This window comes from Megascapheus bottae, chromosome 23 (assembly GCF_031878675.1).
Source record: "Megascapheus bottae isolate mThoBot1 chromosome 23, mThoBot2.hap1, whole genome shotgun sequence".
In the NCBI taxonomy this organism is placed as follows: Eukaryota; Metazoa; Chordata; class Mammalia; order Rodentia; family Geomyidae; genus Megascapheus; species Megascapheus bottae.
Genome location: NC_143531.1, coordinates 19,323,727 through 19,341,091, shown reverse-complemented (window position 1 = coordinate 19,341,091; position 17,365 = coordinate 19,323,727). Strand labels below are relative to the sequence as shown.

The window sequence follows — 17,365 nt, the reverse complement described above, 5'->3', positions numbered from 1 at the left end:
CATATATTTTTATTGTAATTAATAGAAGGGTTACATTATATTTGCCAGATAGAAGGTGCATTAATTAACATGCATTGATACCCTTTCTCATGTCTTGGTCCCCATTTTCCCCTCATCTTGTTTTCCCCTTCCCTATCCAATTTCAAATAACCAAATACAAATATATCCAATATATCAGTTTTGTTTTAACCATCCAACATCACAGTTATCTTCAAGAATATTTCAGATTTTTTCTCATATCAGATTAATTCAACTAAAAGACTGAAGTGATACAAATTGACACATCAAGGAATATTTATTTGTTGGTCACTTGCCCTAGGGAAACCTGAATATAATCCTTGTCAAATAGAGACTACTGTAATGATTATCCACCATCCACCATGCCTTACTCAAATGCGAAGGTGTGAGGCTATGCACACCTTGTCCTAGTCAGTTGACTATGTCTGGAAGAAAGAATCTTAGTCAACTCCATAGTAGTTTTTTCCATGTGAGTGGACATTTACTCACATGGTTCTCTTAAAATAATCATACTATGGATGCCCTATAACAATGACAGATGGCAAGGAAGGATAATTGCTTTAGGAATACTCTTTTTTTAATTTTATACTTTATTAACACAGGTGTAAAGGTACTCTACACTCACGGAAGTATCAGTAACTTTATGCATATTTTATCTGTAAGGCACAGAATCTGTTTAGTATAGACTAGACAGGGCCTATAAAATATTTATGCCTTTCAGGGGGCTGGGAGTTTGGCCTAGTGGCAGAGTGTTTGCCTGGCATGTATGAAGACCTAGTTTAATTCCTCGGTGCCACATACATAGGAAAAAGCCAGAAGTGGTGCTGAGTCTCAAGTGGCAGAGCTTTTAGACTTGAGAAAGTCCAAGGACAGTGCTCAGGCTCTGAGCTCAATCCAAGGACAGGAAAACTAATAAAAAACAAACAAACAAACAGAAACATTTATGCCTTTCAGGACCAGGCACTCTGCTGAGTAATTCATCAGATGTGAATAAAATTTCTTTCATAATTCAGGTGTGACACAAACTCTAGTTACCGAACCTTCTCTGAGTCATTTATCTACAATGCCTTAGTAATAGAATCTCACCTGAGGTTTTCCTGTAAAAAACATTTGATTAGCTGCATTAACAATCTTTCCTTTTACCAGAAGATACATTTGAAACAATGTATATTTCTGAAAATGTATTTTTTCTGAAAAAAATAAGAAACAGATGAGAAAGTTAAATCATTTTCCTTATAAAGCTAAAATGATGAAGTATTGTAAATAATTGTATTGTTTTAAAACATAGCTTACTATGTATAATGTTTTCTCTACTTATTAGGGAAAAAGGAAGCTTTCTTCATTCTTCCCTTTTCTGTAGCTGTTGTAACTACATATGAAATTGTCTTTGTTTTTTAAATGATGAGTCTTTTACAGTTTTGTTGTTTGTGTTTTCTTTGAGAAAATGATTTATTCTTTCTGTTTCTCTTTTCTATTGTAATAGACTCATGAAAGGGAGGTATATGAAAAAGAGTAGTAATGTTTATATGATGCAGTTACCAGAAAGCAAAATCATATTGACTGTTGAAAACCAAAACAATAGGCTAAATACAAATTAGTACAATAAAAATTAAATGAAGAACATCTCTGTAATAAAGTATTCTCCTAAGTAATTTTAATACTGTGAAAGGAAATAAAATTACTCTCTGATCAATAGTTAATTTTGTGTTTAGCAGTGGATTGTCCAGAATTTCCTTTTTCTCTTTTCTTTGGTGCCATTCCTGGCCCTTGAACTAAGCCTGGTGCTCTACCTTAGCTTGTCTGCTTAAGACTTGTTCCCTACTATTCGTACTACAGCTCTACTTCCAGCTTCTTTGGTAGTCAGTTAGAGACACTGTCTCGTAGATTTTCCAGCCCGGGCTGGCTTCAAAGGGCAGTTCTCAGATCTTTGCTTCCTGGGTAGTGGATTAAAGAATTGAGCCTCCTCTGTCCCACATCAGAATTTTGTTATAAAAATGTCTTTATTATGCTTCATTCTTCCTTCTCTGTCTTCATTGAATTGTTAATTAGAATACCACCAGGAAGAAGCTACTAGCATCATTTTGGAATATTTTTTCAGGCAAATACTTTCCCTCAAGGAATTTCTAAATTAATCTAAGAAAATTAAGTCTAATTTAACCTCAAGTTTTAGCCTAATTTTTCAGCAAAAATTACCAAGGTCACAGAGGAGAGATGGCTCACCCACCATTCCATTCACTAGTTCATCATATCTTTCAGTGTCACTGAGTAAGATGATTTGGGATGTACAAACATAAAGTATAGTTCTCATCCTCAAATAGTTTGAAGTTAATCAAGAAATAACATATCTGCACATGTATTAAAGCTTTGTTAGTGACTGAAAAACAAGGCAAGGATATTTAATGACATTTCAAACATGTTATCTACATAGAGAGATTCAAACCATAGCAATAGCAATAGAAATAAAGAGGTAAGAATGAGTTAAAAATGTGTCATTTGAGAGTGAAATGTGAGAAAGTGTTAAGAGTCATGGGCTTCTGGCTTGAGCTGTGAAAAGTTATCACTCTTGTCCTTACAATAAGAGGGGAGAAAAAAAAAAGAGTTGAAGAAACTGAAATCAACCATTTTCCTTGAGAAGCTGTCTGAACAATGAGCCAACAGAACCAAGAACCGCCCCACTCTAGATGGCAGTAGAATTCAGAGAATCGTGACTGGGGACAAATTTAACTGGAGCAGGAAGCCACTGAAACTGTATTTTTGTGGTTTGGCTTGGGACATTTAAATGCAAATTTAAATCAGGATGAATTTAGAGTACCTTAGGAGAATTATCTGGAAACCATATTTATAGGGAAAGTCCAAAACTCCTTTCCATAGTTCACCAGTTTCTCAGAGAAGAGAAATAAATCTATTATCTTTGCCAAGGACAAGGAAAAGCAATCACTTGAAATATCCTCATTCCCATAAGAAGGCTTGCTTCACAACAGGAAAGACTAAACTTACATAGTCTGACTTCCCCTAAAAGAAAGGCCACTAAAAAGGGAACTTAATTCAATCTTGCTGTGCCATTGATGGAGAAAGCAAAGCTAACTGTGAAGGTACACTAAGAAAGACTTGGATATCAGGTTCCAGTGGCTCATGCTGTTAATCCTAGCTGCTCAGGAGACTGAGATCAGAGAATCATGGTTTGAAGCCAATCTTACATACAAATCAACAAATAACACATGCACACACACACACACACACACACACACACACACACACACATTAACCTAATGCTTCACTCTATTTATTAGTTTAATTTGTTGGAAAAATCATAGGATAGATAGTATTGACTAAATCTAGAAGCAAAGGGACAGTATTATATTTCAGATTTACGTTTGGAAGCTTAAATGAGACAGGTATGAAGATAATATGTATAGGTCTTCAGAATGCAGTTCACTTTTTGGCGCAAAATTTCAACAGATGGAGGGAAATGATAGTGATTATTTAAGTGTTCATTTACAGAGAGTTAATGATAAATTGAGAAGGTGAAGATTAAGCAGGAGTGGGTAGAGGGCTTCAGACAGAATCTTATGAAATACTCATTTCCAAACATCAGAAGAGGGGTAAAATATTGTGCTAATGGGAAAATCCCAAGAAGAATGTTAGTTTAATGGGATTTGGGGATGCCAAGTAAAATGCCTATCTCAAACTGAAGACTGAAAAACACTCTCTACAGTACTTTTATGTGAGAGTAATTTCCATTAGGTGATTTATCTTGGACCTTGTCTTCAAAGAGAGAATGATTGAACAATTATTAATTATTTATGGTAAGTTAAATTGCAAATGAGGATGTACATCCTGTGAATGTGGTTCCTTTTCTAAAAATACCTTATTAAAAGAAAGAGGAATAGGAATATTAATCATGATTTTCTTGTCTTTATTGTGATGGTTGTTTCAGGAAAGTTAGACACACACAAAAAATGCCACTTTAATTAGATTGCAATCACTCAGAAAAATAAACTGAAAGTGAATTTTAGTGCAATTTTTCATTCATTTCTATATTTTCCATTCTTCTCAATACTTGATCAAGCAAATAACTCTAAAAATTTCTTACATTATCCATTTTTCATTCAGATAAAGAAAAGTTCTTTCCTCCTGAGATGAAAAATAATTATGGTTTTAGTTGTAACGTTTTAGTTACAATAAGGAAACCTTGCATCAGGACATGTATCTCTGTATATTGTGTAGTAATACACTCAGCTATGGCAAATAAATATTGGTGGTGGTCCATTTTAAAAGAAGGAAATTGGCATTGAGTAAAACATTGTTTACACAATAATTGAACGGTTTACTGATGTGACCATCATAAAATCCATATGCTTGGAATTCCCTGGATAAACATGGTAGGCAAGTAAAGCATGACATGAGGGCCAACTATTAGAAGGAAGGATGGAGTATAACAAAATGAGAAAATGAACAGAAATGGTATTGATGTCAGAAAGTACATACTCGGGAGAGCCATTTTTCCATAAAGAGCATGTTGGGGTAGAGATGAGATTGTTGTCTAAAATTCAACCAACCCCAAAAGACACATAAACTGAATACAGAAGCTAATGCGACATAGGTGACATTCAGGATGCTTGTATATGCAATAATACTCATATAATGTAGAACAACAAAAAGGATCTGCACTTTAGGGGAATAAATGGCCTGTAATTTCGTGGGGGCATAATTTCTGATTTGGCGCTCCCTTCGTAAAAGTCTCATTTCTGCTGCACTTCGTGTCTCTGAGTCTTTAAGGTTGCACAGGTGAGAGCTTCTCACACAACTGATGTTCAGTAAGTGTACTTCGAAAATGTGAAATTGCAACGATGCAAATGATGAATTACAATGTGTATATCTGATGGTGCTAGTGCACTGGAAGGAAGGGAAGGACTGTGAATCTCCTGAATGTCTCCCAGATGCTTTATGTAATTTTTGCACTTCCAAGACATCCACTCCCATCGCAAAGTTTGTATCTGGTTTATTATACATACACTTCTGCATTGACTTCCATCACAGTTTTATGTTCTTTTTTATTATGTTATAACCCTGTGACTTGACTGATTCTCCATTTATGATGTGAGATGTTGCACAGCTGGACAAAATTAAAGTGGCTCTAGAAGACTTGGATTTAAATTCATAGTCAAAGACAGCAGAAAGGTCTATTACTTTCAAGATAACATAATGCCATTAAAATGCAAATCTCCCAATGTGACAGGTTCAGAATAAAGACATTATAAATTATAATTTCTGTGTTAAAGCAAAAAAAAACCCTTGACAATTATTGACAGAAATAAGGTACCACTTATCTTTGCAGCATGCTACTTTCTAAATAAGTCACAGCCTGATGCCTGTTAATACTATGTGTTAAATGTGTACATTTGCATACGTTGCCATCTATTTTTGTTACAATCTTTACATGTTAGTACATTTACAATTACAGCCTTTTGAGTGATATATATTTTCTCAAGTTTAATTAACAAAACACTGAATGAAGGCTTTCCAACTAGTAAAGAGGTTTTAGAACCAAGAGGATTGAAGAGTGTCATTCTTTCACTGTCAATGCATATAATTTATAGCATTTGAACTTGTTGGACTTGGGTGGGTATTTTTGTAAAATTGTTTCTGAGCTTTAACATTTTTGTATTCTTATTTTTGATATTTTTATTGTAATTAATAAAAGGGTTACATGATATTTGCCAGATAGAAGGTACATTAATTCACATACATTGTTACCCTTTCACATGTCTTGGTCACCATTACCCTCCACCCCACCCCCCCATCTTGTTTTCGCCCCTTCCCTATCCAATTTCAAATAACCAAATAGAAATATATCCAATATATCAAAGTGAGATACTGTAACAATATGAGATAACCAAGGGACAGCAAAAGAGATGAGAGATAACAGAGTACCTTAAGGACAACAATCATTCATTATATGGCTTTTGTTTCAATATCCTAGAGGTCTTTTCAATTAGCTTCATACTATATGGCCTTATGTATCAAGGTTTTGCTCTATTGCAAATCTCTGCTAGTAGAGCCCAAGGTTTCTACTGATTATGACAAATGAGGGAAACCATTGAGCCTAAGTTCCTTTGAGTCTGGCTTACTTCATTTAATATGATTTTTATTTTTTGCTAGTCGTGGGGCTTGAACTCGGAGCCTGAGCACAGTCCTTGGGCTTTTCTCAAGGCTAGTACTCTGCCACTTGAGTCACAGCATCACTTCTAACTTTTCTATGTATGTGGTACCGAGGAATTGAACCCGGTCTTTGTGCATGCTAGGCAAGCACTCTACCACTAGGCTAAACTCCCGGCCCCATCATTTTTGTATTCTTAAAAAGCCATGTCTTGTTTCCTCTTCCTAGGCTTTTATTCCTCCCTAATATCTAATGAGATTCCCTGTCAGATGACCCAACGGGATTTCTACTGTAGAAGAAGGGAAGGTGTGCATAGAAATAAAGTGATTCTTAAGTAACTTCATTAGGCATTTAGAAGAGCTGCTAAATTGGGAAATTGGGAAACTAATGGAAGAGAAAGACTGAATAGTAAAAATGACTGAATGAATGATCTGAATGAATTTAACATAGAATTATATGTTCTAGGAATATTGCCTGTGATACACAAATGAATTTTCGGTTGTTGTAAATTTCTTTTTTAGTCTTAGAATATTTTCTTTGGAACACAGAATTACATGAGAATACACACATCTGCTATGAATTCAGCACATTGCATGTGTGCTAAATATCTTTGAAGTGAACATTGATTAGGGTGGGCATTAATAGTATAAGGATAGTAGTGAAATGTAGAATTAAATAACTCACAGGCAATCCCATGTTTCTTGTAAAGTATTCACATGATTTGGCAGATTTTCCTATTTGGTGTCCTAAGTAGATATTTTTGTTAGAACTTCACTAGCCAAAAGCTCGCCTTCTATTTTTACCATTTTATTTTCTTCCATGATAGGAAATACTATTTCTCTCATCATAAGTTGATTATGTATAAAAGGAAATTTGAAGAATTGCAACTTTTGAACTTTTTTTATTTTTTAGTTTTATTTTAATTTTGTAATTTTTGTTTTATAATTTATAATTTTTATATTTTATTTCATTTATTTATTTTTACAATTTTAATTTTTAATTTTTAATTTTAATTTTCTTTCTTAAATTTCTTTTTCTTTTTTTGAAAAAATTTTAACTTCTTATTAATTTTATTACATCCTGACCAGAGGTCACTTTGACCTTGAAACAACTGATTTCTCCAGGTGTTTAAACTAGGACCATTTTTTCAAGGCTGTGTTGTTTCTAACTAGTTAGAATCACTATCCTAGGATCTCTGTTAAATCATAATACACCAGAGAAAGTCATGTAATTCATATAAATAGCCAACGTATCTGAGTTAGCATAGACTGCCAACAATTATTCATTATTACTCATCACTGATTTTTGAACAGCACATAGATGAAAAATGACAAAACATACTCAGATGCCAGTCTTTCTTGCCCAGAAATAGAGTAAGTGGTGATGTATAAGGCATTTGCTAGATTTGTAGGTTCTCCTCTGTTTTAGATGATAATTTAAAGACCATATGCAGTTTTTCCAGTACTCTTTTTAATTTATAGTATTCACTACTAATTTCATGTTGTCATGGAAGTTAATTCTGTAGTGGAGAAATGTGTATAGGTAATCACTACCCAAGTAATTGCTCAAAGTATATCTACTTAAGATGCTTTAAAAGATACTTTTTGTATGTTCATTTATATTATGCCTTAAAACGCTTCTCCTGTACAAGGATGCTGTTAATGAATATTTGAAGATAGTATTGGGGATGCTGTTGCTTTCCATTAGTATGTTTGAAAAAGAAGAAAGCACGACCTTTACTTCTTTCCATACCACATCATACTGGTTTGTGTTTGGTCACTATAATTCATTACTTCAGCTAACACTCATTGCCTTTTCGCAGTTTAGTGTAACAACCTCTCAGACTGCCTGAAACCATTACTTACATTGAGTAACATTATCTGTAATTCCTATACACCAGAGCATTGAACTCTCTGCATTCCTCTGCATCTCTTTCTCCAAAATTAGTTCAAACTTCTTGAAACATTTCTAAAACATTACTCTTTTTGTATTCTGCATCAGGGTTACAACTCCTCATTCTACAAAGAATTTTTTTAACGTATTTAAGGATCTGTGAGTACAGGAAATCTCTCCTCTGTGGTTTACTTTTTTAATCTTTTAATAACAGATAACATAAAAAGGATATGACTCTCCTCCAATCCTTATTTTTCTTATTTAAAAACATAAATCATATAGACTACCATGCAGAGCCTGGTGTCATTCATGGATTATATCCCTTGTGACTGAGAGCAGAATAATTGTGCAAAGTTCACTCACTCTCTTATTCTAGGAGGATAGAAGAGTGTCCATGCCAACAGCTAACTCCTGCCAAGAGAATGTGCTATGAGATTCACGATTCTTTCAGTGGCAAGGCACAGCACTAGGCATGTCCCACTGTGAAAGGCAGATCTATATTTTATAGCTTCAAGGGAAGAAGGCTTTCCAAAAGAACTTGTATAAGACTGCCTAGGGAAGGAGTAGAAAGAAGTAGAGCCTACATAGACCAGCCTGTTCATAGTCAGCAGCATAGGATCAACTGCACTTTCACAGCCAATGATAGATTAGATAATTTGAGTGAATTCATAGACTCAAAGGTATAGATAGATACCTTTCTCTGTTGCATGATATCTGGCCTGTTAAATGGATGGGGAGGGAACCTGGCAAAAAAGATAGCTTTGTTTCATTTGAGGGTATGGTAGGTACGGATGCAACTATTGGATGACCCCAAGTGACAAAAAGATATATTTAATCCCTAACTTCCTGGCCAAACCACCAAATATGCTACCAGATAACTTAGGGCAGCTAAACCATCCCAGGCCTCCCTTGTATCTGGCAAGAGAAGAATTCTTATGGGTTTCTTAGAAGTGGTGAAGAAAGAGTTGGGGCTGCAGTCCACTGAAGACTCAACCAGACTAAATGCCCCATATGGAACTTTCTTGTGGCAGGCAGTTGGCACTGGATTTTCTGTGGGGGAGCCTATCTGTCTCTGGAAGAACTAGGTGACCTATCTTTCCTAACACGCAGGTTGGATTCTTTCTCTGTAGCCTGAGAGGAAGCTGCCATCTGAAAGACTACCATGGAGTTAGAAATGTGGCCCTAAAAATCATGCAGGATTGTTTTCCACTGAGATGACACAAGTAAATAGATCATCCCAAACATGAGAAAGAGAATTTGGTACTCTGCTTTTCCATAAAAATCAGTGATTAAGGTTGTGCAGTCTTCTTGGTTATTTACCAATCTGAATTGCATATATATGAATAATTTTTGAAGTAGGAAATAATATAATTGAATTTTAGAACTAAAAAAGCATTATACTAAAATTCTATGCTTCTCTACCTAGGAATAAAGAGCATTTTTTTAAAAGCACAAGGTCAGGTGGATCGCATTTCTACAGAGGTTAATAAGATCCGCATATTTTGAAATCCACTAACATTACAGTTGTTTAAATTCCTCGCATCAATATAGATAATCAGATATGTTAGGAATTTTTAAGTAGAAATGAATATTAAAGAGATATATCCACTTGTCTTTAACTATTTTGTTAAAAGGCTATCATTTTGCATGTTAGAGTAGTAAACATTCTCACATTGAAAATAAAGCAAATGAAAGCAAAATATTGAGTAAAATTCATTTCAAAGCCATTTATAGGGAAGACTTTTTAAGCAAAATTATCTTTGCTTGCCATACAATGAATAGTTAATATTTTTCATTTTATATATATATATGTCATCAACAAAGGCAAAGAGATATTAACCATTTAGAAATGCACATTTTTGCTTTCTATGGAGAAGCAGCAAAATTACTAACACCAATGAGAACTAGAATATATGTTTGATTTTCTCTGACTAATCAGGCATTTTCTTCCCTGTCAGCTTGGATAGAGTAGGCTGAAAATTAGTGCTTGCTTGTCTGATGTTTACAGTGTCTATTTGGCAATTTTGAGGGAAGGAAATAGGAATTTCAGCATCTTATTGGAGGCAATTACTATGCTTTAAGTTAATGAGGCTGGTGTCTATGTACTAGTTCATTTTCAACGGAGTGTCTACTTAGTATCACTGCTGTGTTTGTTCACCATTTTACCCACCATTTCTGTGCTCCTCTTACTTCGCCCAAACAGATAATCTTATGTATAAGACAAAAGTTACAGAAATTAAAAACAACAACAAAGGAGAAAAAAGCAAAGTAATAAAAAGTACTTGTATCAATTTCTTAGAGTTTATTTCAGTTAATACCCTTCTGTATGATTTTGTGCACATAGTGTTGAGGCTTTGTGAACCTTTCCTAAGAATATCCTTCTTGGGGTCTCACTATGTGGATGTCTAGAGTCTTGTATAACTTATCAAGTCCAAATATATTTTTCATTTGACTTTTTATATACTACTTTTGTATACAATGTTATCTAATTCACAAACAAATGTATTCATTCAGTAAATGGACGGTTCCTGGAATTTGCCCTTGGATATAATGTACTGTGTGAGGGGAGAAGGTGGTAAAATCTAGTGATTTGCATGTGCAGAGACCAATACTGCATTTCAGCTTTGTTTCCAGAGAGCAAAGATAGATTGTAAATAAACTCTGATGCTAAAAAAATAATTAAGTAACAGACAATGAAGGGTATACTACAATATGCCAAAGAGTTTCAACTTTGAGTGAAAAATAAGGAATTGTTTAGCCGTCATACAAGAAGGGATGGGATTAATTCTTCTTTAAAAATCAATCACTCCCACAAATGATTGAAGTGATAGGGTTGGGCAAGAAATAAATTTTGAGACTTCTGTAGAAATTTGGGCAAAAAGCGACAAGTTCTCCCAGTAATTTAATGCAAAATGGGGAACATCAATTCCAAGAAATACCAAGGAAGTAGAAGGTAAAGTCTTAGTGTCAGATTTCTTTCAGAATGGGCAAGAGCTTAGCTTACTGGCTAATTCCTAGACACAGAAGATTCAGTTTATCTATAGGACAGTGTTGAGTAAGTGAGCAGGAACTATTGCTTTGTGAGCCATGGCTTAGAAGACAAGATTCTGTATGAAGTGCTTGCATGTGAGTCACTGGCATGAAAGGATGGAGGTGAGAAACGTGGTAGCCTGTGTATACAGAAGCCATGAGGCACTTTACCTTATAGAGGAAGGTCATTAAAAGCTAAGGATTGTGTGGAAAGGGCCAAATATTACCAATATTATAAATATTACATCCTTGCCGATGAGGCTGTAACATGGCTATTAGTATGAGAATTCATAGTTAACTACAGAATGGGATAAGTGCTAAAATCTCTCTTGTAGAATATAATTAGTCATTCTGTTAATTTTGTAGACACAAAGAATTAAGACTGACCTGTTTGTTTTTTATTCTTAAGAAATAGGAAAAAAAGTAAAAATCAACCGTGTAACATACAACATACACGTGCAAAATCATACAGGTACAAAAATATAAAGTCAGGTGCAGCACAGTAACATTTTGGGATACATTTGTTTGCCATGGAAACTGAGAAATATCATGGAAGCTACCACACTACTGAAGAAATCTGAGCTGCCTGAGTCCTTTGGTGGCTATTTGGTGGCTATGTCCCTCCGGGTGGGAAGCTGACTTTGTCAAGAACAAAGTGAAAGGGCTATCCTGCTAACTCTTTGATGTTTTTATAGGATATCATGAAAGATGAGTGCTCCGTGCTCAAGTTACAGCTGAAAGAGAAGGATGAACTCATCTCCCAACTTCGAGAAGAGCTGGTAAATGACAGTATTTGGCTCACATTATATACTTTGTTAACAAGGTTGTTTGCTGTGATCCTTTACCTATTAACACCGATATTATTGATTATATACAAGTACTGTCCATGAGTCAATCTGATTGGCAATTTTATAAAGTAAAAGTAATAAAATTGATATCTCTGACAAGTTGAAGGACAGTGAGAATTTATAGGTTTGGAAATTTATATAATTATGGAAATAGATTATGGAGCCAAGGTTAGATGTTTCAGTTATATCTCTTACAAATCTTGAAGGTTAAATTTTGCTAAGTGCAAGATTTTACTCAATAATCTTGTAAAAACTAACATTTTACTTTTCATTTTCACAGAGTTTCAAAAAGTGTATCTTTATTGCTCATTTTGGGAGCACATTTACTAAAATTGGTACAATACGTTAGAGATTAACATGGACCTTGCATAAGGATGGCATGTGCATATGTGAAGTGTTCCATATTTTTAAATGTATCCTTGTATTAATACATTATATAATCCAGGCACAAGTGACTCATGCCTTTACACCTAGCTACTCAGGAGGCTGAGAATTAAGCATCGTGGTTCAAAGCTAGGCCAAGAAACAAAGTCTGTACAACTCTTATCTCCAATTAACCTCAGAAAAAGCCAGAAGTAGTGCTAGGAACCAGAAGTGGTAAATTGCTAACCTTGAGCACACAGAGGAGCTAAGGGATAGTGCCTGGGCCCCATAGTTTCTGCCTCAGAACTGGCAAATACAAAACACAAAAAAGCATTATATGAGTCTTGAATAGTTTTCAAATTATGTATAATGCCAAATGTGTATCATTTATGTTTTCAGCATATAGCCATTTTATATGATAGCATAAAAGAGTTCAAGGAATCAGAGCTTTGTAACCTCACACATTTGCTAGGTATTAGAGGAGCAGTGGTTATTAGTTTTGTAAGTATGTGTTTTTAATATATCCGTGCATATCATTAGCAGGTTACATTTAACATATTTATTCCAGGTATGAACAAAAATCCTACCACTATGATAATATGATGTAAAATCAATATTAATAAATTCCTTAATTAAATAAAAGAAAAAAAATGAACTGTACAAAATTGGAAGTTCATTTTAAACTGAATGTAATACTAAAAGTGAGAAATACTGAAAAAAAATCAAGAGGAATAAAATAGAATTTTCTTTCATGAGGAATTCATACAAGACCACTTAAAGAGTCCCTGATATATCATTAAGAACAAAAAAAGAGTCCTGGTCAACTGTGTCTTTATCAGCAATGACATTTTATAATTATTTAACACAATTAAATAAAAAACAGACTGAGAGCTCCTAAAATATTGTGATATAAGAAAGAAATGACAGTATATTTTAATGATGCTGAACCACTGTCAATGGTTTTCTGAAATATGATTGCAACTTAAGTTCTAAGACTGTTTTCATGGTGTTGTTTTGCTCCCATAAGCACAATGGAGTTTCATAAGACTTATAAACTGCAATGCTATTGCAAGCATATATTACATTACTAGACATAATCTTTCATAAATATGAGTAGACTGTAGTACAACTTTAAGGTTTTACCTGATGAAGAAAGCACATTTAATTAATATAAATATCTAGTTGTGAATTATGTCATCCAACGTTATTCAAATGTATAGAAAATACCTTTTCATTAAATAAATATCAAGTATAGGTATTTATTAAATAACTGAGTTATCCATTTTAATATAGCTAAGTATCTATTTATTCACTTTTCCAGAGAGTGCTTATTTTGGATAATTAACTCAGAGAAAAATGTTCAGCTTTCTTCTCAATGGTAGTTGTGATCAGATTTAAAATGAGAAATGAAACCTCCGTTTGTTGAGTGAAATCAGAGAGAAAATTATTACTTCCATTGTCAAGGTTATATAGCTATAATGAAAGTAATTCAGAACCCCTCCTTCCGAAAAAAAGCTTATACTGTCTGAAATACTAAAATGAAACAGAGCATTCTCTTTTTTCTTTTCTTTAAATTGGAATTACCCAAATTTGCTACTTCTAAAAATTCCCATGTAATAAGCAAGTTACCATATACAAGTTATACTACATAGTTTCAGTAATCATACTGAAATTTTCAACAAAGGAAAAATCTCACTTTTTGAAAACATAGATTGTTCTTTTAGAGATATCTGTCACCAAGAAGGAAAACCTCAGCGGTGATTTAAATGCTTAAGAAAATAAAAACATTATTTAAAGAAAAAACTTATACTGTAACTGGATTTAGAGCATCCATGTGTGCTGGCAATCTCCCAATGCTTCAAATTATTGTTACCTATGAAAAATGATTGTCCTAAGTATTTCTAATCCTGGTCATGAATGAGTTGTGGCATTTGGTTAAGATGGAGGTTAAACACTACATTTTGACTTTATATAAATTTGAAACATTTTAATAATTTGGGAAACTAGTTTTGATATTACTTATTTTAATACACATTCATAACCTATAATGATTTAGAACTAGTTACCTTGAACTTTTCATTTCTCGACCATTGTTATTATCAGGATTATTGTGGTCTTCATCTCTCTATATATATTGTACGTAATGTTTACATGAAATCATAAGGAAATATATACATGCAGCAATTCAAGAATGTTTACCTGTTTTTATGATTATTTATTTTTATGTAGCCTCAATATGCTACTCAAATATTTTCTCACTATGACAAAAGACTGAGAAAATGTATTTCAAGGAGGTAAGATTTACTTGGCTATGTAAATTCAGTGGTTTCAGTTAATAGTTCAAATGGATCTAATGCTTTTAGGCCAGGCAGAGAACATAGAGGACAAACATGGCTTCAGTAAATGGATCACCTCATGGCAGCTTGGAAGTAGAGGGCAAAGCAGAAACAAGAGGGCCAAGATCAAGAAAGATAGATCCTTAAGCCATCTACTTCCTCTAACTGGGGTCTTACCTTTCCCTTTAGTCTACTTTTTATAATTATTTTTCATCTGTCATGGGGCTTGAACTCAGGACCTAGGTGCTGTCCCTCAGCTGTGTCACTCAGACTAGAACTCTGCCAGTTTGAACCACAGTGCCACCTCTAGTTTTCTAATGGTTAGTTGGAGATAAAAATTTGACCTCTGTGGTTTAAAGGATGATCCTCAGATCTCAGCCTCCTGAGGAGCTACGATTGCAGGTTTGAGCCACCAATGCCTGGCCTTTTATTCCACTAATGATTAAACCATTAGTTGGCTCAAAGACCCAAGGTCTAATCATCTCTGGAAATGTATCACAAACACACCCAGAGAAATGCTTTACTAATCACAGCAGTATCTCTCAATATAGTAAACTCTTCGATAAAGATCAGTCATTACCTGGACCCTGATAACTTTTTAAGTTTTAAAGAGTGAGTCAGTGGGTCCACTGGGTTTGGGGCAAAAGAGAAAATGTCAAATGAAACTTTCCTGGCTATTTTTATGGCACTGTTTTACAATGACAAGACTGTTGGCATGTGGTGTGAGTGTTTTTGTCCTGTACTACAGGTGTTTGTAGCCTCTCTGAAACTCCCCACTAGAAGCAAGTAGTAGCCTTCTTCAGTCCTTCTCTAATGTCTTCTGGCAGTAAAATTGCTTCTAGTTTAGAACAATCGCTTTAGGTTCAGTTTCAGTTCCCTAGAGAAATAGTATGTGGTGAGATAAATCTACTAGCAACCACTCAGAGGCGTGGAAATCAAAGCTCTGTAGAAGGAATGGGGTTCTCCTCAGAGTCCAGTCTATATAGGTTTAGCATTCAATACTATTTTGGCCTATTTGGGTTGCCATAACAAAATTTGATATATGGGATGGCTTAAACTCAGAGAGGTAATTTCTCACAGTTCTAAAGTTTGGAGGGCTCAAATGACACGTGCCAACATTGTTGAGCTCCAGTGAGGAGTTCTCAGTGAGGTGAGAAAGATGAAAAACAGTCTGGTATTCTTTAAATAATCACATAACAAAGATCTTGCTCTCTGGCTGTCCTCCAAATACAACCATCTCCCAAAGTCACAGAAGCACAACCTTCTCCCAAACACCCTCTTCTACATACCATCACACAAATGGGAACGGCGGGAGGGTAGTGTGTGGGGGAGAAAGATCACCGTCCAGCCCATAGCACATTCTCTTTGTGCTTGTGCCTCTTCCATATTATCTGGTAGAGTTGTGGCCAGAAAATTCTGCTATCTATTTTTCTAGCACCAAGTGCCCATTTCAAAAATTACTGTCTTTCTAGTGTATGGTTTCAGAACAATTACCTTAGTTCAGTACGTCTTGATTTCTGGGTTGGAAGATTACACAAAGCATAAATACACTACAGAACTCAAAATAATAAATTTGATTTTATATTATACCCTGTCTGGGAAATGTATCCACATTATGAACTGCATTTCTAGTTTGATTCTATTTTATATTCAGACTTTGAATGTATCCCTTTTCCATTTCCTTTAAAAGAAGACACTAAGCAGTTTGCCATCTTAGAGATAATTCAAAGAATTATGAAATTATTATCTATGAAAATTTGAGGCATCCATTATCTTGGTGAGCCTTATTAGCTTTCAACAGATTAAAAACAATAATTTGTGATTATTTTATGATGTCCAAGGGAAACATGAAATGTTAGACTCACAGTGTCTAGCAGATGTATATGTGATTGTGCAACTAATTGGAGAAAAGAAGAAATACATTCCATAGCCAAGAGGATGTGTTACTATAAAGAAGCAGGCTCTGCCTCACAGCATGTGACAGCTCCTCCCAACTGTTTTATTATAAGACAGACTCTCCTCTGAACTGCTGCAGGGTACAGCGAAGGACAATGCTGACACAAGCTACCTAAACAGCATTGTTTGATGTCGATAACCAGGGTTGACCACCTTACATAAGAGGAGGCTTTTTCTCTTTCTCTGCTTTGTCGCTTGGTCTAGCTCTGTGTCTGTGTCGGTCTGTTTGACTCTGCCACTGTCTCTCTGAATTGAATATTATGTGACCATGGACCATAACATGTACATGTGAAATCTAGAATAACTCATGCTATTTATTTGGTGGAAATGAGTTTGGTTCTTGTTTGTTTTCTGGCACCTAAGCAGGGCTTGGCCATGAGTGGCATGGTGCTGCATCCATTACTTTCACTGTCAGGGGAAAAGAAAAAACAGACGTGCATCTATGGAAAATAAACTCAGAATTTGGGCAAATTAAATGGTTTTCATTCCTATAATCCAGTTATGTTTGAGGAAAGCAGGAGATTAGAGAACTTGATGTGTTTTCATAGGCCTCCATCTAACAATATTCTTGCTTTCTTACTTTTTTACATATTGTTATTGCTTGAAATATTGTATGTGGGAGAAATGTCAAAGAAATATTCATTGGACAAAATGATCGTCAAGAACTGTAGTAACTTCTTAGAACACAAGTGAGGAGCTGCGAGACTGACCTCTGAAAAAATAGTCAATATCACATTGATTGGGAAGGATATTTGCTAACT

General features: G+C 34.7%; 1 protein-coding gene and 1 non-coding gene across 2 annotated transcripts in view; both read left to right on the top strand.

Moving 5' to 3' along the window:
* Window positions 1-17,365, top strand: part of Ccser1 (coiled-coil serine rich protein 1) — a 373,946-nt gene that overhangs the window by 280,627 nt on the left and 75,954 nt on the right. Inside the window, exon 8 of the mRNA XM_090356800.1 lies at window positions 11,797-11,880. Coding sequence (XP_090212926.1) covers window positions 11,797-11,880 — 84 coding nt within the window. The remainder of the gene's footprint in view (window positions 1-11,796; window positions 11,881-17,365) is intronic.
* Window positions 12,252-12,358, top strand: LOC150047390 (U6 spliceosomal RNA). Its single transcript, XR_016539467.1, has one exon. It is a non-coding gene; the product is annotated as a U6 spliceosomal RNA (small nuclear RNA).